The 21,644-nt window shown below is 50.3% G+C and overlaps 10 protein-coding genes across 10 annotated transcripts; 6 read left to right on the forward strand and 4 right to left on the reverse strand.

Annotated features, from left to right (window-relative positions):
• Positions 1–318: 318 nt before the first annotated feature.
• On the reverse strand, positions 319–2,899 carry NECHADRAFT_95155 (uncharacterized protein; the record flags this gene model as incomplete). Its single annotated transcript, XM_003044486.1, has 4 exons — positions 319–2,252; positions 2,308–2,475; positions 2,529–2,561; positions 2,842–2,899. 4 exons carry the CDS (start codon positions 2,897–2,899, stop codon positions 319–321), a joined length of 2,193 nt encoding a protein of 730 aa, XP_003044532.1.
• Positions 2,900–3,640: 741 nt separating this feature from the next.
• Positions 3,641–4,517, reverse strand: NECHADRAFT_45779 (uncharacterized protein; the record flags this gene model as incomplete). The annotated part of the gene is made up of 2 exons (XM_003044487.1): positions 3,641–4,008; positions 4,064–4,517. The coding sequence occupies 2 exons, from the start codon at positions 4,515–4,517 to the stop codon at positions 3,641–3,643; spliced, it is 822 nt and encodes a 273-aa protein (XP_003044533.1).
• A 1,551-nt stretch (positions 4,518–6,068) lies between these two features.
• On the forward strand, positions 6,069–7,141 carry NECHADRAFT_83103 (uncharacterized protein; the record flags this gene model as incomplete). The annotated part of the gene is made up of 3 exons (XM_003044363.1): positions 6,069–6,222; positions 6,275–6,681; positions 6,731–7,141. 3 exons carry the CDS (start codon positions 6,069–6,071, stop codon positions 7,139–7,141), a joined length of 972 nt encoding a protein of 323 aa, XP_003044409.1.
• A 1,024-nt stretch (positions 7,142–8,165) lies between these two features.
• NECHADRAFT_101146 (uncharacterized protein) lies at positions 8,166–10,128 on the forward strand (the record flags this gene model as incomplete). The annotated part of the gene is made up of 3 exons (XM_003044364.1): positions 8,166–9,856; positions 9,905–10,016; positions 10,066–10,128. The coding sequence occupies 3 exons, from the start codon at positions 8,166–8,168 to the stop codon at positions 10,126–10,128; spliced, it is 1,866 nt and encodes a 621-aa protein (XP_003044410.1).
• Positions 10,129–10,322: 194 nt separating this feature from the next.
• Positions 10,323–11,589, reverse strand: NECHADRAFT_83105 (uncharacterized protein; the record flags this gene model as incomplete). Its single annotated transcript, XM_003044488.1, has 4 exons — positions 10,323–10,538; positions 10,588–11,281; positions 11,334–11,477; positions 11,534–11,589. 4 exons carry the CDS (start codon positions 11,587–11,589, stop codon positions 10,323–10,325), a joined length of 1,110 nt encoding a protein of 369 aa, XP_003044534.1.
• A 636-nt stretch (positions 11,590–12,225) lies between these two features.
• On the forward strand, positions 12,226–13,470 carry NECHADRAFT_45713 (uncharacterized protein; the record flags this gene model as incomplete). Its single annotated transcript, XM_003044365.1, has 2 exons — positions 12,226–12,320; positions 12,375–13,470. 2 exons carry the CDS (start codon positions 12,226–12,228, stop codon positions 13,468–13,470), a joined length of 1,191 nt encoding a protein of 396 aa, XP_003044411.1.
• A 737-nt stretch (positions 13,471–14,207) lies between these two features.
• NECHADRAFT_45614 (uncharacterized protein) lies at positions 14,208–15,128 on the forward strand (the record flags this gene model as incomplete). The annotated part of the gene is made up of 2 exons (XM_003044366.1): positions 14,208–14,662; positions 14,714–15,128. The coding sequence occupies 2 exons, from the start codon at positions 14,208–14,210 to the stop codon at positions 15,126–15,128; spliced, it is 870 nt and encodes a 289-aa protein (XP_003044412.1).
• A 52-nt stretch (positions 15,129–15,180) lies between these two features.
• On the reverse strand, positions 15,181–16,583 carry NECHADRAFT_83107 (uncharacterized protein; the record flags this gene model as incomplete). Its single annotated transcript, XM_003044489.1, has 4 exons — positions 15,181–15,601; positions 15,648–16,378; positions 16,468–16,514; positions 16,577–16,583. 4 exons carry the CDS (start codon positions 16,581–16,583, stop codon positions 15,181–15,183), a joined length of 1,206 nt encoding a protein of 401 aa, XP_003044535.1.
• Positions 16,584–19,226: 2,643 nt separating this feature from the next.
• NECHADRAFT_5366 (uncharacterized protein) lies at positions 19,227–20,345 on the forward strand (the record flags this gene model as incomplete). Its single annotated transcript, XM_003044367.1, has 2 exons — positions 19,227–19,678; positions 19,733–20,345. Coding segments are annotated over 2 exons (1,065 nt in total), but the record flags the coding sequence as incomplete, so codon positions are not given.
• A 633-nt stretch (positions 20,346–20,978) lies between these two features.
• On the forward strand, positions 20,979–21,425 carry NECHADRAFT_122727 (uncharacterized protein; the record flags this gene model as incomplete). The annotated part of the gene is made up of 1 exon (XM_003044368.1): positions 20,979–21,425. The coding sequence occupies one exon, from the start codon at positions 20,979–20,981 to the stop codon at positions 21,423–21,425; it is 447 nt and encodes a 148-aa protein (XP_003044414.1).
• Positions 21,426–21,644: the final 219 nt, after the last annotated feature.

A 21,644-nucleotide genomic window follows, 5' to 3' on the forward strand; every position in this document is an offset into this window, starting at 1 on the left:
AGCAAGTTACTGGACTGTGTGGCGTCTTCACCCTGGCCAGTCACACCACACCCTGGCTGCCAAGGCCGGGCGAGCACAGTGTGTATTATATCACCCTTTTCAGCTTAAAGAGGCCATGGTCCGATCTGAAATTCATGTGGTAAATCTAGAATAGGGGTCAATTTTGATTTGTAGGCATGGCCTCTTAGATACCCCAACAAGCCATGAACGGTAATCTGCCCGGCCTAGACTTCGACAAGTCCACCGACCATGATTTTCAGGCCCACGAGATCAATGCCCGCTGTGTCTACACTAATTCCCAGCCAGAAGACTGCTAATCTACAGACAATGGTCTGGGTTCCCATCTGGCCTTCCCCACCAAGTAGGAAACGGCCTCTCCTTTCCGCTTGCACCAAAGACTGCAAAAGACAGAATAAAGATGATGATCTGAGATCCTCCATCCAACGCAGCACCGATGAGGTAGTTATACTTGTTGTAAATGTTGGGGAGCCGGCGTCGGAGGTAGACCTGTGAGAAGATACCTACCGCAATCGACGACCAGATCCAGGAGGTGATACCGAAGTAAGTTGTGGCGCCAGAGTATGAGGCAATAATGGCGGTATTGATGGGCCAGTATTTCGCGCGTGGGAACACCTTGATGAGGCCCCAATGCGCAAAGGGCAGTGCGAGGCCAATGACTAGACCGAGAGGAACAATAAGATAACGACCATCCTCGCCATAGATTTGCTTCGCCATTGCCCATGTGACTGCCTGTGAGTTGAGACTCTGCATCGTTGAGCCGCTCCAAACGTTGTTGCCAACAGGGTCCAGGAGGATCTCCTTCTGGTTGCTGACAATAGTAGTCATGACAACGTAGTTGAGTGCTGCGCCGAGAAGTGTTCCGTAGATCTGGGTGGCAAACATGACTCTATGCGGTACTTTGGTATACTGTCCGACCTTTAGCCAGTTCGAAAGGTTGACAGCCAAGAGAATGACTTGGTGAGACCAGCTGGCAAAGTACAGGTTCGCCAGAGGTCGGCCAGGATGCACAACGCCGCCTATCATCTTTGATAGTGCGTTGGTTCCAACTCCCGTTCCATAGAGTCCGTATAGGATACAAGAGAAGGGGGCGATAAAGCCGCCCAGAAGAAGAGCAACAATGAAGCCCCAAGCTGGGAGAGTCGTCTCGCCCTTAGTAGTGACCACGATACCAGCGATGAAGCAAAGCACAAAGAGGACGATATACCACCACATAGGAACTTCCTTGTACTTGAGCATGCCTTGATAATGAGGGTCGGGCTGAGTCCTGCTGCGAGCCTGCTTCCAAGCCAGAAGCATGTCCTTGCCATAGAAGAGGATGACATGTGTAATCAGTGCACCAATGGCCAAGTTCATCGTGAAATATCCCCAGACTGTGCTTGACGTCATATAAGGGAGACCGATCTGGTCAAGCTTGTCAAAGTCGATGGTGCCGTGATTATTGAGAATACTCGTACTATCGAATCTGGTTCCGTTCTCGTGGAAGAGAGATGTCGACATGAAGGGGAATTTCTTTGCGCTCCACGCATTTCCATAGTACAAAGCAAGCATCGCAATGTACCAGAAGAAGTAGCCAATCCAAGTGTTAAGCTGCTGCTTGAGAGGGAGCGACAGGAACTGGCTTTGGATGTACTGCCAATCCAACGAAATATTGAAAAGACCCATGCCCTCGTTGCCAGAGGCGCCCCCAAAGACGGTGGTGAAGATGGTGCGGGTGTGTTCAGGCGCTTTCATAGACGCAAGGCAAAAGACGGAGATGCCTCCAAGCCAGGGCATAACATAGGCGGGGAAGATCTCCCAAACGGCGGCGATGCCGAGAGCCCAGCCGAACTTGATGAGGCGGTCACGGTTGGCCTTTTGGTCGAAGTGGAGGTTCTGATAGAGAACCACCTGCGGAAGCGTAGACCAGTATACCATCTCGGCGGGGTAGACGATCAATGGCCGTAAAACACCAGCCAAGACAAATCCGCAAAGAGAGATGGAAAATGTTGCGAGAACTGCTGTAAGGGCAGTAACGCTGCGGTTGTAGAATAGTCGTTCAACACCGTAGACTTCGACTCCGGACAGGCCATTGTTTCCGGATGAGGCGATGAGAGCGGCGACGACATGCTCCTTGATTTTGAAGGGCTGACCAAAGTTCAGGAATCGGAGGATTCTTTGAACCCAGGGAGACTTGAATCGATCGGGGCGAGGAGTACCAAGTGCCCAGGCTTGGCCGAAGATATAAACGAGAACTAGATTGATATCCGTGTTAGACTGCGAGGGGCCACAAGGTGAGAGATAACGCACGTTGTAGAAAGACTGCAGAAACCTGCATTTGAGTTGGTTTAAAAACGTAGAGCATCGTAATGACGCTGGAAAGGGCTGTGAAGAGGGAACCCAATACGATAGCGCGAAAGGTCAAGGAGGGATCCCCATCATCACGGTCCGAAATCAAGTACTTGGATACATCCATGCCTGTTCATGCATGTCAGCAGTAAGTCAAAGAGAGACACCACACAGCGAGTTACCATTGCGAATGACAGGATGTCCTTTGACATAAACTGTAGCTTCATCGTGTTCGTCTTGGAGTCGATGAACCTCGTGGTCCCGGTCATCCTTGCTTTTGGAGGAAAGGTCCGGCGAGGACGGCTCCTCAGGCGCGAAAGCGCCCTCCGTGGTTGCAATAGCAGTGGGCTTTATGCCCCCATCAGGGCTGGCGTTGGTCGTCATGGTTACCTGTTTGTCAAGGTAGGTAGGTAATCGTTCAGAAAGGCATGGGATTCAGTGGTCTGTGTTGAGTACAGTTGCAGATCTAGAAAAGCAAAAGGACGCGAATAGAACATGGTAACATTATAAGTACGATCGACAGATCTAACAATGTTTCCATCATGTCAAACATTGGACCCATCAAATGGACCGAACCTGTACAACCGATGAGTTCGTGATCGAAATGGCGTGACCCACGAACTAAACGAACGGCGCATGCCCCAAAGAATGTCCACCCAGGAACAACGTGCTTTGGAGGATCTTGACCTGATCACAATTTCAACAGGAACTTCTGCTTAGAGGCGAACCAACACGCGATGCCAACTTCAAACTGCGACGCTGGTTAAGGAGGCAAATGGCGCAATATAACTGGGGCATGTCGAAGTCTACAGAAGTTCCGACCCGGCCCAATAGGCTAAAATGCGCCTTAGCATAGTAGACCGACAACCGGCAACAACGGCAATTTGACGGGGATTTTTAATACAAAGGAACCGGTCGGTTGGGAATCGATTTGCAATACGAACCACAATCCTTGATTGCACGTCAATTTCGGAATTAACGTTGCAAAAGATCTTTTCTTGATGTGGAGATGATCTTCGTCGTGTAACGTTGGTGTCGTTGGCGGGCCATTGAGGCTCTCGTGTATCCATGTTGACAGCGGCTGGGGTTAAGTTCTAGCAGATTGACCTTCCTATAAGGGCTTGGTAAGATTTGGGCGAACCAGACCCCATTGGCAAATCAAATTCTGAACTTGACGAGAAGGGTATGGCGTGGAAAGGCTCAGGAAAGGCACAGCAAGAACTCGAAACGTTTAATAGGAACGGACATTACTGAACAGTTGCGCAAGGACACAGCAGCATTGTTTCTGTCTCTATCAAGGCGCTAGAATCATTGCCGCAACGCACATAGCCGCCACCACAAAGGCCAAAGCCCCTCTTGGTTCCAAGCTACCAGCAGCATTGGGTGGAAACTCTGCCTCTGGCTCACGACTGCTCTGCGTGATGTTACTTGGAGCCAGGCATATGACTTCAGCAGCCGACTTGCCGTCCGGGAGCAGCACTGACAAAAGGATTGGGATGGGTTGTTGGACGCGTAGGTCATACACCTCAAACGAGTCCTTCTCGGCATCAGGAGGAACAAGGCCACCTCCAGATAGCTGAAAGGTCTCGTAGTCGTCGGGCAGACTGACACCAGGAAGCTCGTCAACTGAGCAGTTGGAACTTGAAAAGTTTAGAGGAACGGCTGGAAGTGATAATTAGCATCCGCTCAGCTAATATCAACGGACAAGACAACTTACAGGTCCAGATGTTGATCGACTCCCCACAGGCCTCAGCCACGTTTGATGGTGCTGATGGGCATTCCCCATCTTTTGGGGCTGAAACACTTCGCAACGCCTTCTGGCAGTCTTCACTGAGTATGCCGTTGCAAGACAACTTTGCACTGTTGTCCTCAGCATCGGAAGTTGCGTTTTGGCCTACCATTCGGTACGTGCAGACTTGAGTCCGATTGCCATCTCTTGTGCCAATGAACGACTCTGGGACGCTAAGAAAGACGCCCAAGTCTTGCAGCGTGTTCCATTCCGAGCCGTAACGCGTGTTTTCTCGACGAGAATCCTCAATGGTCAAAGAAAGGTGCCAAGGATCTTTGTTGACAAAGGTGACTGAGGTGTCTCCAGTCGCATTGAATGTGAAATTGCCATCGTTGATTTTCCTGACTGAAGTAGGGCATTGAGCTGCTCCAGGCAACACCATGTAAACAGATGCCACCGCGGCAAGAAGGAAGCGTTGTGAGGAAATCATGACCGCAGAAGTGTCAAGAAAAAAGATGGAATTGCGTTGGAGGATGAAGGTGTGGTCTCTCCCTTCTGATTCAGCTTATGTAGGCCCCCAGTCTCCCTTGCGGCCAACACCTTTCTCCCAACTTGTCCAAGCAGCGATGATCCTACCAACAAAACTCATGTTTGCTCTTGGCATAGCTATTGCAGTCATTTCTATGGCAGAGTGCAATCCTCGCATGAAATGCGTGTTGGTCATCGTCCCACTGTGATGTCTTGGAATTGGCCATCAAGGTTCTCAAAGACTGATCATCTGGGGCTGGGTTATCTTGGCTGACGACATGAAGGATTTTTGTGACTGACTAGGAATGTCGGAACTTAAAACAAAGAGCTTAATCCTGCCTTTCATAGTCTTTTGTCTTTATGCGTCCGAGTAACTCTCGTAGTAGATGTAGTCTGGTCCTGTTTGAGGCGCTGAATTAGCTTCCTTCTGGAAATCTAGATAGCGTTGACAAGTCTCCGAGAATGCTTGTGCCGATCACTTAATTCCCCGTGCTTCCTATTGACAAGGGTTCTTGACACGTCTCGTGTTTATTCCCTCTCCTGTCTCAGTTGCCCGTCGCTTACTTCTCAAAGAAGAACAATCGGCGATGAATATTCCCCTTTAGCACTCTTCACCGCATGGGACCTTTCGAATCTAGTACCCATGAGATCATATTAGAAGTGAGAGATTAAGAAAAGGGACAGCAAATGATCTTCAAAGTCAGCTTCTTGCGCCCAGGCAGCGCACCTAGTGTTGTGTTGACCTGACTGTCGACGCAGGCCATCGGATCATCGCGATTCTATTCAGTTTCGGGAAGCTCCTTTCGAGACTGCCCGAGAACTTTTGAAGATACCCAGAAAACAACAATGTTTTACTCCAAACAAGTCAGCACATGGTCTTGGCTGCCTCAAATCCCTCTTCTCTCGCATAGCTGCTCCCCTTCACAGCCGAGTTGCATGTCTTAGTTTAACGAGGCAGTACCTTTCCAACTTGCGGAGAATTCTAGCTTCTTTGCCCTATCAGATACTCAGGACCTACTTGCCAAGCAGTATCCTCGCAAATGATTCTCGAGATGTTATCTGTATCAGATTCTGAAGGAATATCTCACCCCCTAGGATCCGGCCTCCCCGAGTCCCCGACCGTCCGAACAACTACCAACAAGATCGTCATAGTGGGCTATACTCGTGAATGCATCTTAATCCTTCAGAGCGCAAGGTATCGAGGATCTCAGGATGCCTCTTTGACGTCTGTGGCGGATGACGTTGAAACAGAGGACGAAGTAATGGGACGATTTGGGAGAAACGATGCGATCAAGGGCGTTTGGGGTGACCTCTATTGAGTATAAAGATGGCTCACTTTTCGTGGTATAATTTCAGTTCAACAAGCAGCACGACATCTCCAGTACAAAGAATCACCTGAGAAATAACAGCAGTGCACCATCACCCTTACCCCTTTTTTGCCTGACAGAAACGCCGATTGCTCATCATGTTTCTTTCCAAGACCTCCCTAGCCCTCCTCGCCATGATCCATGGTCTCGTCACGGGAACCCCAGTACCCCAATCTGACGGCGAGTTTGACGGAACTCGCCCAAAGCCTGGCATTGAATGCGACGGACTGATTCAGCCGTCCTACAAAGACTGTAAGAAACCCCGTTTTCAGTGTGCGATACATGATGACTGACTGGCGTAAAGGTCGAAGCATCATTGACGGCAATGTTTACTTTGGCAATGGTGACGAGCGTGACGTCTGCGTCAATCAACGCGCCTGTCGCATCTTCCGCGAAGGTAATTGCCGCATCTCGTTCTGCAACAACGAGGACAAGGAAGTTTGCGATTCCAGCAAGGAATGGGGACGACGCACTAGCGCCATCATTTCTTACTGTGAGCCTGATGACGGTGGCGGCTATGAGTCTCCCGCTGAGCCCAAGCCTTGGACCGAGGTTGCCATCAGGGCTAACACAGATTGGAAGGCTGCCATGAAGGCGGCTGTGGATAGATCTGCAGGCGTGACTGAGGAGGTCATGAGTCTTGAGGAGAATGAGGCAGAGGTCAAGCAGATTGAAGAAGAGCAGAAAGCCAAGCACGCTTTACATGCTCGAGTAAGTGACTGCCATGGCCCCCTGCCAAGTTAAACTAATACGCCCACAGGATGATGATAGCTTCGAAATCACAAACCGCCGTAAGAGTGTCGAGAGACCAGGGGCTCAGATTGAGATGACCGACCGCCTACCCAACGGCGGTAAATGGGTAGCCTCCAAGAGCAAGACCGAGACTGTTGGCATCACAGCCTCTGTCAGCCTCGGGGGCTCACTCTTCGACGTAATGACAGCCGAGATTGGTCTCGAGGTGTCTTCCAGCTACTCTGTTACCAGTGGCACAAGCATCGAGATCCCCATCGAGTGCGAGGGCAACCAGTCCGGTGTTGTCGTATGGTTCCCCCTGTTCGACTACTACGCGGGCAAGTTCCAGCCCAGCGGCGACGCTGGATCCATCTGGGTCCCCCTTGACTCTGAGACCTCCACGGGTAACTTCCGCGTCCGCTGCCTCGGAGATGCCTAAGCGGCAAATGAAAGTTTGTTGATCCCGGCTCTTGATGAGTTAAGTGAGCTAGAAGGTCGAAAGTCCGTCTAGTGGGAGAGACCCCGTACATGGTTGGAGAAAAGGAAGTTGTGCGAAGGATTTCATACGAGTTGAAAATATGTCTGATTGCCTAAATGAAGGTCGATCGCAATTGTAGATACAAAATAAGCGATATCTACTCAAGCTCAAAGATCCCCCTCCGCCAGGTCACTTCCAACAAGCTCAAACAGTATCGGGAGGCTTGCTTGCATTTTCAAGATCGAAAGCAACCTTCTTTTCCTTTGTTGAGTGCTTGATCGTTTGTCCCTTCAACAGGCCTTCAAGGAACGCCAGCCACTCAGGGGCTGATGCTCCAACAGCTGCCGTGTGATCCAAAGCTGGGTAGAGGCTCAGCTTGACCTTGTTTCCAGCACTGACACTGCTGTTGTACGTCTTCTCCGTCATGTCTGCAAAAACAATCGTGTCGCCCTATCGACTGATACGGTATGGCCACTCACACTGGTGTTCTACAATCCCAGTTCACCCCGGATAGTCACCCCTCAGGGCAATCAGATAGGCTTTCCGAATGCTCTTTTTATCAGTTTGAAAGCTTGCAACATGATATCTTTGCAAAACGGTGTCTTTTTGATCATTCCCTTCATGGTCGGGGAAGTCCAGACAGATGTCAGGCCTTTTGTGGAGGCATTGCTGAAAAGACTTGGCGGTGTCTGCCTCAATGGATTGAGTTATTTGCTGAACAACTCGAAAGATCGTTATCAAGATGCAATTAAATCATTTCATTTAACTCCTCACTCTTCTCTAGCTTGGTGACCATGAAGTTGACATGGAGTCAATAAACGTGATCACGCCAGTCGGAGATGACGTAAAGAGGACCCGGAGAAAACTCTTCACTCAACTCCGAGTCACATGTCCGATCCGATCCACACAAATGTCCGAGACCCTCACTTCACCACGTCAAACTCTTGCTCCGGCTATCTTGTACTATCTATCAACTCCGATCGCCATGACGCACGATTCGACCCAAAGCACTCCTAGCTCTCATACAGCAGATGGACACCTGAAGCGCCGTCCCCGAAAGCCACTAAGCTGTGAGCCCTGCAGGCACTCTAAACTCCGATGCGATCGTCAACTGCCCTGCGCGACGTGCTTGCGAAGGGGTTGGCAAGCCTCTTGCTCATACGCCCCTTCGAGCTGCCGGCGCGCGCCTCAACGGCGGCGGGCTCTACCCCCTATTAGCCGGCCCTCATTGCAGCCACAGCATCAGCCTTCCGAGCTATCGGAGCCGGAGGGTGAGTCGGTCTTGCCCCGAAGTCAAAGTCCGGAGGCGATCCAGAGCCGATGGGATGCCGTCCTATGTCGGCCGCCGGTCGAGCCGACTCCCCCAGCTCCCACGGATGTTCCCTTCACCTTGTCCTTTGGCCCAAGCAAGCCAGTCACCGAACTCCTTGCGGTGCTACCGCCTGACCCCGTCTGCGAGTATCTAGTCACCCGTTACTTCGCAACACTCTCTCCACTTTTCCACATTCTCCATGGTCCGACGTTCCAGAAGCAGTACTGGGCGTTCTTACAAAATCCTCAACAAGCGGATCTCTCATGGCTGGCACTTCTCTACGCCATTTGCGGATTGACTCTCAAGACTGTCCCTCCCACCGATCCCGGTCTGTCAGAGCTATGGGAAGACTCATCTACGCCCCGGGATCTTTCCGGCTTATCACTTCGGTGTCGAGAGGCAGCCATGATGTGTCTTTCACAGGATCAGTTCCTAGTCCGACACAATCTCAACACTCTTGAAGCACTGCTGATCCTGATTCACACCATCGCCAATACTGAAGGAACTGAATATGGCTGGGTCCTGCTGGGAAACGCGTTGCATATCGCCATCGCTCTCCGCTGCCATAGTAATGGTGATGCGTCCAACTTCATCGAAAGAGAGCGTCGCCGACGCTGCTGGGCGGGAATTTTGATCCTTCACACCGACCAGACACTTCTCTATCGGGATATTGACTTGTCCTCTCTCGCCAACATGAAAGCCACGATGCCAGCCGACGCTAACGACGATGAGATACAAGAGCATGCCATCTTGACACCACCAGCTCAGGCTTCATCCCGTCGAGTTACGCATATGTCGCTCATCAGGTTTCACTTTCAACTCTTTCAACTATCAACCCGAGTTCATAGTCATGTGTCCGGCCCAAACCAGCTCAATGAAGCGGCACTCGGCCCATTTGACGCCGAGATATCGGCGCAGCAACAGCAGTGGGACTCTCTGTATCTCGTCAATGGCGCAAGAAGCATCTTGGATACTGCGGGTTATGCGCATTGGTGCATTCTACAGACCTATGCACATCAGCTTTACCTGCTTCTCCATCGCCCATTCCATCACTCTCGATCAACCCGATTCCGACCAGAATCCAGAGACAGATGCGCTCAATCCGGTTTGGCATTGCTGGACATACATCGTCAATTCTTCCAGCTTCCGAGGTTGAAGTGTTATCGCTGGCTCGTCAATGGCACAATTAGCTGCAATGCACTCCACGGAGCTGTTGCTCTCACTTCGTGCCTATTGGATATGCCCAACGACGCCGACTTTACCGAGCACTTGGCGGTGATTGATGCTGCGGTAGTACGCTTAGAGTGCCTGAAAAGAAAGAGTCCAGCTTGTTCGCACATTTACCCCATCTTGCGCTGCCTCCAGTAAGTCACTCACAATTCGCATTTACAATCAGAAGCTGATGATTCTAGATTACGCTTGTCACGAGCCTCGCCACCATCTCCGGCCAGAGAGTTGGCCGAAAGTAGATTTGAAGACTGGGTTAGCAACGTTGACTGGTTTAGGCCTGATGCAATAGATTGGGTACGTACATAATCATTTCTTGTCAATCTTTTAATACTGACTTGAACAGGACTTTTGGGATGGAGACTTTTCCACCCCCCAGGCCGACGACGATCTTACGGCCACTACTTAGAACAAGCCAGGGGCTCATTACCATTCATGGCCTGATAAAGATATTTTAAGAGAATTGATATATGGTTGTCTGTTCCTTTTGTCTATTTCCAAAAATGCACTGGCCTCTTGGCCATTTGGGTATCCAAACGTCTATGATCCATCCATCTTCTGGTCTAGTCTTCCTGTCCGTCTTCCTACGTCCAAGTCTCGTGCTCACAGCCTGCTGTAAGCTGGAGGAGCATCCACAATAATCTCGTACTGCCTGTCTCCCTCGTCAATCTTGCAATACCTTGGTGGGGCTTGAATGCCTTCCGACAAGGCCTCAAGAGCACCCTTAGTGGCCTGATCATTCTCCTGTACGAAAGCGCCCCAGCCGTTGATTGGTAGCTCTGGGGAGACAAACAACGTAATTGGAAGTGATGTTTCATACTGCAAAGTCTGTCAGTTAAGAACCTCAGAGACAGAGGGGACCACGTACGTCTGCTTCAGTGTCGCCCTCCTTCAGCGTTACAGCAAAGTGCAGTGTGTGGCTGATGATGACGCCACAAGCATCTAGGTCCGGCGAGCACTTCCTGACTACCTTTGGTAGTCTCAAACACTGCTCCCAGGTTTGAATCTTCTCGTTGGTGTTGGTCAAATCGAGCGGCCACTCCTCCACGAGCCTGCGTCCTTCATAGGACGCAACACCATCGTCCAGTGTCTTGTGGTGTTCATAGAGGCAAAACCTTGCTTTTGTTACTTGGACTCCATCCTCGATTTTAGCCAGCTCTGCGTGAATTGGGATGAGGCCTCCCAAAGCAATGGCCTTGTGGCCCAGTGACACACTGTGCTGGATCTTTCCAAGCCATTTACCCTGTTCGGTGACAGGATCCATCAACTCGTAGGCAGAGAGCGAAGGTAAGCGGATTATCCGGATAGGAATAAAATCCTGGAGTGTTTGTGAGGAATCTTCGTGGATGGTGAAAACATCCAATCGATAAGTGTTGGAGCAACGGGCGCACCCCCTGAAAGACTCCTCTTGATGGCCTTGGATGAACACCTCAAAGGGCCATTCGTAGACCCTTCCAGACCTAGATACTTCGCTCGGCTGGCCTTCAACTAGGAAAGAATCCCATTCGTTCACGACTGATGCTTCCACTTTCGTTTCATCACCAGACCCTGTCTTGTGATCCCTACAGCATGTTAGCTTTGTCCCAAAGGGTCACATATTTGGTCCCGACATACCAAAGAGAAATTTGGTGAGACAGTCTGAGTTGAACTCCCCTGACACTTTCACCTCCACGGACAGAGAGAGTGACTTTACCTCGGAGATACTGTCCAACAGCTTCTTCTCCATATCCGCGAAGAAACACATAATCGTATTCCGGCCTTGAAGAGGGTTGGCGCTTAGTTCGAGATTTCGAGTTTGCGAGTTTGGGTGTTACCTTATTTTCACGCGGACTGGAGGTATCCCAGTTATCCGAGCCAGAAGAGAGCGCATGGCAGGACTTGATAAGAGAAGTGCGACGTAGGCGCAATGTCTCGCCGAGAATTATACTGTAGTGAGCTCTAACGTGACGTTGTAATCGGAAACGTGATTGATATGGTGCTCGGTCAAGTGAAAAGATGATCTGTTGATTCCAATCTTTAAAAACATCTTAGGGTCCAAGTTATTTATTTGAGCCTCTTCACCGAAGAGTGGATAACTGTCGCCTCGTCATATCTCAATTCTTCACCGTCTGATCATCTCCGTGAGTCTCCGATCGGAGTGGGGCCGTGACAAAGCTGTCGGAGTCGGAGATGTGTGGGGCCTTCTTGGATCGGAGATGTGATCCTATCGGACTTCTGCAAGCTGACACCATGTGTTGTCTGGTCACGGGGCGGCTACGGAAAAGATCGCTGATGTTACTCTACCTACCATCTCATCAATCCACTATTTGTCGTGCTCTATTACTAAGTACACAACGTCTCCCACGATATCTATCCCGACTTCTCAAACACGCAAGCCGTGGGCCCAACGAGCGCATACTGACCCACGCCATGTCGACACGACCGAACCGATCGATACACCCTCTTACAAATGCCTGAGACAAAGGCTATGAAGGCCGTGGAGGAAGGCCCGGACGTCCAAGTCTCGATGAGCAGCCTTCAGCTGGCGACCCTTGGCCTTGCGAGCCTGCTAAATGGCTTCAACGACGGGAGTTTGGGAGCAATACTCCCATACATGGAAAGGTGCCTTCTCTTCTCTTCCTTGCTATAACTGTATTAGAGCTAATGTTCCTCAAGAGACTACAACATCGGTTATGCCGTTGTTTCACTCGTCTTCGTCGGACAAGGTATCGGATGCCTCTTCGCCGCGATCTTCCTCGACGACCTTTATCCGAGCCTCAGCCAACCCGACGTTTTCAGGATAGCAAATATGGCTGCCATCCTTGGCTATGTCCCGATGGTGGCAGCAGCGCCGTTTCCCCTGATCCCTATTGCGTTCGCCTTCGTTGGCTTTGGCGTGGCGATCAACAACGTTCGGGGGAAGACTCTTTGCTCCCATTTTCCGAACCAGCCCTTTCTATCCGAAATTCTCTACGCGTGCTATGGCATTGGCACCACAGCCAGTCCTCTTGTCGCAACAGCTATGGTGGCAACTGAGGGTATGCACTGCAGCCGATTTTATATCGTCAACTTGGGTCTCACCATTTCGGTTCTTGCTCTCTCTTCGTGGTCGTTTCGGTATCGCGGAAAGAACCCGAATATGAATTCTCGAGATCTAGAGTTGGTAGCGGACACAATTATAGGGGACATTCCCCATTCGCTATGCACGCGAACGGTTCTACTTGGCGCAATTCTCATCTTGGCCTATCGGGGTGCTGAGGCTTCTATATCTGGCTGGACCATTGCTTTTCTCATCGACACCCGTACCGGGGAGCCTGTATCGTTGGGATACGTGCTGGCTAGCTTCTGGGCTGGCATCGCTGTCGGTAGATTCGGCTCATCCGACATCGAAGAACGGTTCGGTCAAAATCACTTGGTTTATGGATCGAGTATTCTAGCATCTGCTTTTCAACTGCTACTTTGGTTCATGCCTAATGCCAACACCACCACTATTGCAACGTTTGCCGTGGGTGCAATGCTCGGCCCGATCTATTCGCATGTGGCAGCAATCTTTACGCACCCCATAGCGGAAAGGGAGACGTCCAAAGAGATGATAACCATTACCACAATTGGAAGCTTGGGGGGCGCAATCACTTCTTTTCTTACAGGTCTGCTTGCTCAAGTTTTCGGCACTACTGCGTTGCATCCAGTCGTCCTGGCGCTGTTGGCCATTATCTTGATCTGTTGGTGGGGGATCCCAAATAAAGATAAGCATTGCAGGCTGCATAGTTAGCTAGGTAGTTTGTGTGATATACCTATGAAAAGCCAGTTTTCTAGCCTGTGAATAGTGTCACATCAGGAGGAGCGCATAACAAACTCCAAGGGATCCCACGACTTTCGCTAGTGACAAAACCAGTATGATACCCCTTGCGCTAGATTATATTTAAGCTTCATGGCTATATTTATTATCTCGCTTTGGGGTCATATTTCTTCTGGAGCCGGTGCTTCGGGTCTCACAACGTAGATGATGTTAGTGTATAGGTAGCGTATCTACAAAAATGTCAAGTCAAAATACTGTATACGAGAAGATGTTTGCCTTTTGAGCTTTATCAAAGTGCTCGCTCATGGTCTTACCAAGAAATTGAGGCTCGGAACTTGTCCGTGGCTGCCCACATTCGGAGAAAAAGGCTCTCGGACATGACGTGGGAATTGTCGGAGATGTGTGTTAATCGGAGTTGTCAAGTCTTCGGATATGATCCTGCCCGAGTGACTCAACGTGGCGAACAGCCTTGCCAATTTGTGGAAACCCTTTAGTCAATATTTGCAAGAGGTAAGATAACTCCTGTAGTGCAAATAGCTATTTCCGAGGTCCTGCTTTGTTCGAAATTCGGTTCCACTCTCTGCATGAAGTGCTGCTACGATATATAACGAAGAGGAAGAGCATATTATCAACCTGTAATTTAAGCCGAGGCAAAGCATCCCTTCATCTTTTTCTGCCTTTTTTCATTTCATCATTTGTTCAAATCAACAATGGCAGTCTCACATTATGTTTCAACGGCTAGGTGCCAAGCCTCTCAGTCTTCACCACGTGAATTTGAACACAAACAAAAGATCAAACCCGCTCAGGTGCAAGTGGGCGCTCCTGCTCATCTCGCACGAGCCCTTTATCTTCCAATTCACACCCATAATACGTCTCATCTGCCTATATACGATATCTCCGACCACTACTTCGAAACACTTGGACCATTTCCACTTGGTGAAAGGAAGTACAAAATCGAGTTTTGTCTTCTTCTAAAACCCTGTGGTGACCATCCTGAAGACGACGTCAGATATCTCGTAGACATGGATTCAAGCGGTTTGCCAGCAACGATTCGGGAGCGATGCATCGGACGAGACGCGTTGGAAGTTGCAATGCAAGTTCAAAGTATAGAGTGCGAGACAAGACCTGCTGATCGTCCTAGATCTTCTTCCCAGAGAACACAGGGGTTCTCGCTGGCCATTCAGTCACCTGCGGCTCGGCCCTGCATTACATCAAGACTGGTATATGCCGCACCCGTTGAACCAACTACGGATGGATCAACTAGGTGTCCAAGTCTGGAGCTTGATTTAGGAGCATCAAAATCTAAGGATGCCACGCCACCCCGTTCCTTCAAATGGCAATTGTACATGGACAACCCTGGATCTTTGCGTTACGACTTGATAAAGCAGAAGCAAAACTCTCTAGATGGTGGGTATAACTCTATAGTGGCAATCTACCATCACTGCGGATTCGAGAAAGACCTATGTACAAACTTCAGCGAAGGGGTCATATTGCTTCCGGGTATGGAAGACCCTGTCTTGGACATCACTATTATATCCTCGCTATTGTTTCTATTACACTCGGTCCGCAAGCAAGGCACTGGGGTAAAAAAGTCGCGGGCCAAATCAATTCTTAGGAGATTTGCTGCTTAATGTTATTTCAAGCGATTAAACACCGCTCTTTGCATATTTCATTCATCTATCACTAGTCGTTCCTTTTCTGGTCATCTCTCCAAGCCAACCATGCAACAATTAGTTGCAAGATACCAACCACCAGTGACAAGAGACCCAGCAGCACGGAGAGGAAAAGCCCTATAATAGCCACAGTCAACGCGTTTCTCTCTGAGGTGTGTCTCTCAAACCACGAAACAAGAGAATTCGTAGGTCTCGGTCGCTTCACCACGTCATGAAGTTCAGCCAACCGCGGTCCCCAGTATGTGAAGGAAAGGTCATCCGGAATCGGTCTAACAAACTCCACCCATGTTGCCTCGGGGTCAAACCCTTCCTTTTTGATCAATTTCTTCAATAGCCTCATGGATCTCTTGTTTCCGATGCTCGCTACTGGGAAGAGGATACAGTGGATGGTGACCAGTGTTTCGAAGAGCAGCCGCGGTGGCAACATTCCACTATCCCGGATGAGTCTCCTCTCATGCCATGTTCAGGGTGCCTTACAGCTTCAAACTTTCGTCAAAATCCATATCAAAATCACCGGTTTTGCAACGCTTGATCTGACTTTGGAGGAACATGGTCTGGTGGAACACATGGAGTACCCGGTCCTTCGGATCGTAGAGTAGGTGATCTATCAAGTTGTTGGTGGGTCGGATTTTTATTTTGTTCCTCTTGACAAGCTTCCATGCTTTTAATGAGCTTCTGTACGGTATATCCCTCTTTGAATCCTGGTCAAGAGCTGTCATTTGGCTTCCGGTGAAGGCTTTCTCCAGAAAGTCGGCAAATCCTTGGTTCGGCCCCCATTTCACTCGCATGGGGGAACCAGACTGGAATCCTTCGGAGTAGTAGTCCTTGGATGCGCAGTTTATCATAAACGCAGCGCTAATGACTGCTCTCGCCGCATACTCCTTCTCGGCAGGCCTAGCGTCTCGTCCAGAAAAGGCCAAAACGAGAAACTTGTCAAATGTTAACGCCGGGTTGCTCCTGAGTATTTGCACACAGGATAAAACATCTTTGTGAGACTTCAAAACGGGGCTTTCGATCTCGGCAACGGCGTCGCCAAACGTTGAAGGGCTGAGAATTGCATTGTAGTGCTTGAAGAACGCGCCGAAAACCGGACTAGTCGAGTTGCTGTAAGAGGGAGCACCAAGAAGCTCGCCTGCCAGCACATGTGCTTCTGCCTCGTTGCAGGAGCGCATCTCGAAAGGAATTTCCAGGTCAGATTCATCGATTACCTTCGATGGCAATTTTGAGGAAGGAAGTGAGGGCGGGTAGGGAGCAGCTCAGACAGAAATCAGCCTTGAGAAGCACAGCCACCACAAACCTGATCAGCCGCGTCGATAGTGTGGCAGTATGCAGGAAGACGCGATGCTATAGGTTGACACGTCGGTCTCACCTTTCCCGATAAGACCAGTTACTGATTTTCAACCTACCACTCATTTCTGTATCGGGCCTTGGCTGATTTCCCTCCATCAACATCCTTCCCCCGCTCTATCAACAACGGTGCCTCCCTTGGAATTAAGGCATTGATAATTCCTATCTTGGGCTTTGGTCTGCGCTTTCAATGCTACTATGACTGCGAGTGAGAGTATCTCCTTGCTCGAATCAAGGAGGTTGCTGCATGTCCCAAAGAAACTTAAGAATCTCACAAGGTGAGAATCTTCGAAACGACCCTAAGCTGTGTGCGCATCTGACCCCGTGTTCTTTCTAGCGTATTTCGTAACGCTCTTCCGGAACCCCCGCTGCCTTCTTCAGACGAGAGCGTTCCCTGTGACTTGAAGTCCATACCGCACATCTCAGATGCCCAAAAACAGCCTGCTACTTCAGCAGCGAGGCCCAACCCCATTGCGCCCCTAGATAACACTCAGCATCAAGAGCCAACTACCACTCCGGATGAGTCGGAATTCCAAGAAAACGGTCCATTCCGAGATGCAGTCGAGCTGCCCCATGTTTCGCCAAAGATCTACGTTTATCCTCATAGCGGATCAGAAATACCCGACGCGTTTCGCAGCCGTTTCCGCGAGGTGGTGAATCTCTTCAGGCTGAATGCAGAGCAACATATGCCGTTAAAGGCCCATCTGGAGCACATCGACTATGAGCTACGGATGTGCGGAACATCAGCCGGAGAAGCCCATCCATGCATCATCGTCTTTTGTCGACCCAGTGAGTTTAACTGCTTGAGATCACTTCTCAATAGCAAACACCTGAAGTTGCAGTACTGTCTGCGCAAGTCCTCACCAAAATATTCTTGGAAAAGCTGGGGGAAGAGCATCCCAGCAAAGCCATCTGACACATTCAAGCCGTTGTTCAACCTGTACTTCTGGAGAGCTCAAAGACCACGCGTCTTGTATTCGCACCAGCATCCTATGGCGTCTGCCTCAGTGTTCCTGGAGCCAACACATAGCCCGCATGCCAGGCTCACCACGTCAGGCCGTGTCATTGCCATCCCAAATCGATCAGGAGGCTTCCTTACTTCCACAATTGGTTGCATTCTCCAAGTTGATTCAAGGTTCTACGGGCTGACAGCCGCACATCTGCTTGATCAAGGAATTAAGACCTCACGACGGCGCAGGACGAACAGCCCTCCTCATAGCCACTCGCGTTGTCACGAGGCACGGGAACTAGATTCGATTTCGTTTACCACGCGATCAATGGCCAACTCATCGGACGACAGATCCAGCACGACTTCAGATTATGGCATGGTCGAATCAACTTACACCACACACACTTCCATTCCTGATAATCATACGAGCGATGACGATGACGATTTCGTGGATGATGTCGAGTACGGGGACCTGGACGAAGAGGATCAGCAAGCGCAAGTCGAAGGTCCTGAGTCACAACCCTTTCCATTCAAGACCTCCCCATCCGTCAATCCTACAATCCTTGCTCCTTCCAGCTGCTCTGAATCATGCGAATATAGTAGAGTTCCGGACAATGATTGGGCCTTAGTTAGCATGAGCGTAGCAGAACCTCGGCTACCCAACGCCCTTTTCGACGCCAATCAGCCGTGCCAGCCAACATTTTTCTCAAGCACACCGGGCAGCTTACCTGAGGAAGAAACCCCTGTACTCATTGTTGCCCCAAGGCAAAGAGTATTTCGTGGGATGCTGCAGCCGGTGCCTTCTTTTCTGGGAGGCATCACGCGCAAGGGACAGGCTGAGTACTGGACTGTCGTCTTGTCTCCAGGATCAGGTGAGCTAGAACAGTATCTTTCAGGGTTTACGTGAACTAATGCATCACATAGGGCTCCTTCCTGGAGACTCTGGCTCTATTGTCATAGGAGCGGGCCTTCCAAATTTTGTGTTTGGGCACGTGGTGGGATCAAACCCTCTTGGTGAAGTCTACATAAGTCCACTTGAATCCACGATGAGTCAGATCATGGGCTTGCTGGAGACGACACACGTCTCTCTTGCAGAGCCACTCCCACTGTTGAGTGGCCTTGCAACTGATCACTTGAGGGGAGAGGATGATTACGCTTTCGAGCTTTTGACCTACCTGGATAGCCTTATACAAACGACCCAGCAGACATCAGACTGGTCCTCCTTGGAGTCTTGGGCTCTATGCTATCAGCGACTTGAGCTTTTAGAGGCTGTCAAGAATAGCTTGCGGATGACGAAGGATTCCAAAAAGGTAAGCGTAGTAGCATAGCTCGGTGAGGAATCTGCCGCTAACTCAGCTTCTGAGCAGGTTCGGATATTACATAAGTTCTCTGCCGATCATTCAGAAAAAGTCTTGGGTTTGGACTTGATGTTCATGGCGGAATCGACTGCCTTGTCGACTACAATAAAGACCGGAGCATCCACCATCTTTACGGAGAGTACAGATGATTCTGATTACGAATTTGATGGCGCTCCTCTCACCCCGAAGGAGCCTGAGCGTACGCCCAGGAATAGCATTGATGAGGATGACCGTGATTCAAGCGCCACACCCGAAATCTCACACCATGACTTTGATGGTGAACAGAATAGGGCGGGCGACAAGATTCAAGGCCAACGATCTGTCCGATTTGCAGACGACTTGCACACTCCGGACGCACCTCACCAGGTCGACCTCTTGGGCGAGAATGTAGGTATTATTGAGGATTCCAGTGCTTCATCAGAGCGAAAAATACCGTCCGGTCACGCCTCTCATACTCAACGACTGCCGCCTGTTGATGAAGACCTGTTTTATCAACGCTTGATTCAATCACAACCACGGCAACCCCCTGGTTACGAGGAATCCGTCGCCTTGCCACATGACACGCTACCAGAGTACCATTGTGACATTGACCTAGAAGGGGTCTTCATGCGCAAGATGGAAATCACAAACACCACGCAGCGTGCCGAAGATCGACAATGGCGAATGGTCTACGTTAGTCTCCACGGCACGGCCCTGAACATCTATGGCGTCAAGAAAAGCTGGCAATGGGGGCGCACCGCAGATGATGGCCCCAGTGTTGACCCTGATAATCCACCGTGGATAGACCAGGGGAAGTTATTGAAGAGCTATAGTCTCCAGTACGCTGAGAGTGGGATCGCATCTGATTATAAGAAGTAAGCTGAACCCCTTGACGTCATTGACAAGACTAAACTGACTCATTCAAATAGGCGGCGGTATGTGATCCGGCTACGGGTAGAAACTGACCAGTTCTTGATCTCTTGTTGCGAACTCTCCACCTTTGTCAAGTGGCTTGACTGGTTGAACGCAGCCATGAACGTTGCAGCGCCCATCGAAGACCGGGATTTCCCTTTCGACTATAGCGTCCCACGGCTGGAGCGTATAAGCTTATTCCACGGCCGAGAGCGGGCACCCGCCTTCGATCGTGACCTCGGGAGTGAGCTCGATTTTCGGCGATCAAGCACAACAACTGGAGATGTATCTAATGGCAGTGAGACACTTATTTCGAATCCGCCTATCGTTGGGATTTCTTTATCACGACGCTGGGACTCTTTCGGCCCTCAATATTCAGACGACTCGATCAATCCAGTGACGGGGAAATGGTTTCCACAGTGCCGGTGGTCGAGTGCGCACGACATGCTGTACGCCAAGCTGTGCTACTCCAACCTCCTATTCAAGAGCCCCCGGAAGAGCTCTTACGTGATCTCGAGCGGTAAAAAGTGGTTTGTCGACTGGTCGACGGGGAGGATGGTCCGTGTATTGCCTCCTACCTATGAAGAGATTGATTACATTGGGCCGTGGCAGGTTGTCCGTACCGAGAATGGGCGGATTTAGTCGTAGGCAGTTAAGATTCTCTAGGGAGCCAATAGCTTTCTTTACAAGCCCTATGTCACTATTATTAGTCAAAGAAGATAGTCTATTTCAGAAGTTCACAACACCTCAACGTTGCATCCCGTCCCCCATTTCGGCCCATCGCGGCGAGTAACAATTTAGGCTGGGATGATCTGCCGGCCGATTGCAGCATCTGGAATGGACCCAGCCTCAAAAACTGGGACCCCATCAGCATGGATGATCATCGCCGGGGTAAATTATGCCGACTTCTGACAGCTACAACCGTTTCACTTGTCAGCTCTGTGCAACGTCACGATCGAGCGCATCATTCTGTGCGAATAAAGGCATATGGCGCGGTGATACGAAGTGGCTGACCCTTTCATTTGCCCATCGTGGAATCACATTCTCGGACCGTCGGAGGCCTTATGGCAGCTGACTGCAGATCAAAAGGGCTTTGTCTTACATGCGTGTTTCAGAGAGATGAATCACGGCTGGAATTGATTAAGCTTACTGTCTAAGGGCAGATATAAGATAGGTTGATTGTCCCGTTAGTCGATGCATCCACTCAATCCTCTCTACAACTCATTCCACCCTGTCCCTTCCATCAAACTCAGCAAGAATACAATGCTCGTCAAGAACCTCCTCATCGCCGCCGCCCTCGGCCTCACCAGCTTCGTAGCTGCAAAGCAGGGCATCGACCGCCCATGTGGCCTCAAGATCGCCCCTTGTCCCGACGACACGGAGTGCATTCCCGACTCTCCTGACTGCAAAGACCTGAACCGCTGCCCCGGAATGTGCTACTTTAAGAATCAATACCAGACCTGTGGCGGCCACACACGCAAGCCCCCGCCTCCATGCAAGAAGGGCACAAGCTGTATCGACGACTCGCGGATCCCAAACTCATGCGGGATGGCCTGCGATATGACGGGCATCTGTGCGCCTAAGAAGCTACACCAGTGCGGGGGCATCGCCGGACTGGAGTGTCCGGACGGGCTCTGGTGCTATGACGACCCGAGTGATGACTGTGATCCCGAGAACGGCGGATCGGACTGTGGAGGAATCTGTCTTTAGAGTGTTACAGTGAATGGGCCTGGCTACATTTCACTCAACGTTAACTGATATGGATACTTTGAAGGTCGCAACATATTTTCCTTGCCAAGCTATCTTGTCAAGCCTCACTATTTAGAATTCACTCATGCACAGCCTCATTCTTTCACTTTGTTAGGTTGAAACAGCCTTAGCACACGTGACACACACTGGTTCAGTTCAGCCTCACTCCAGATCATTTCC

Source organism: Fusarium vanettenii, assembly GCF_000151355.1.
Source record: "Fusarium vanettenii 77-13-4 chromosome 7 genomic scaffold NECHAsca_22_chr7_11_0, whole genome shotgun sequence".
NCBI lineage: Eukaryota > Fungi > Ascomycota > Sordariomycetes > Hypocreales > Nectriaceae > Fusarium > Fusarium vanettenii.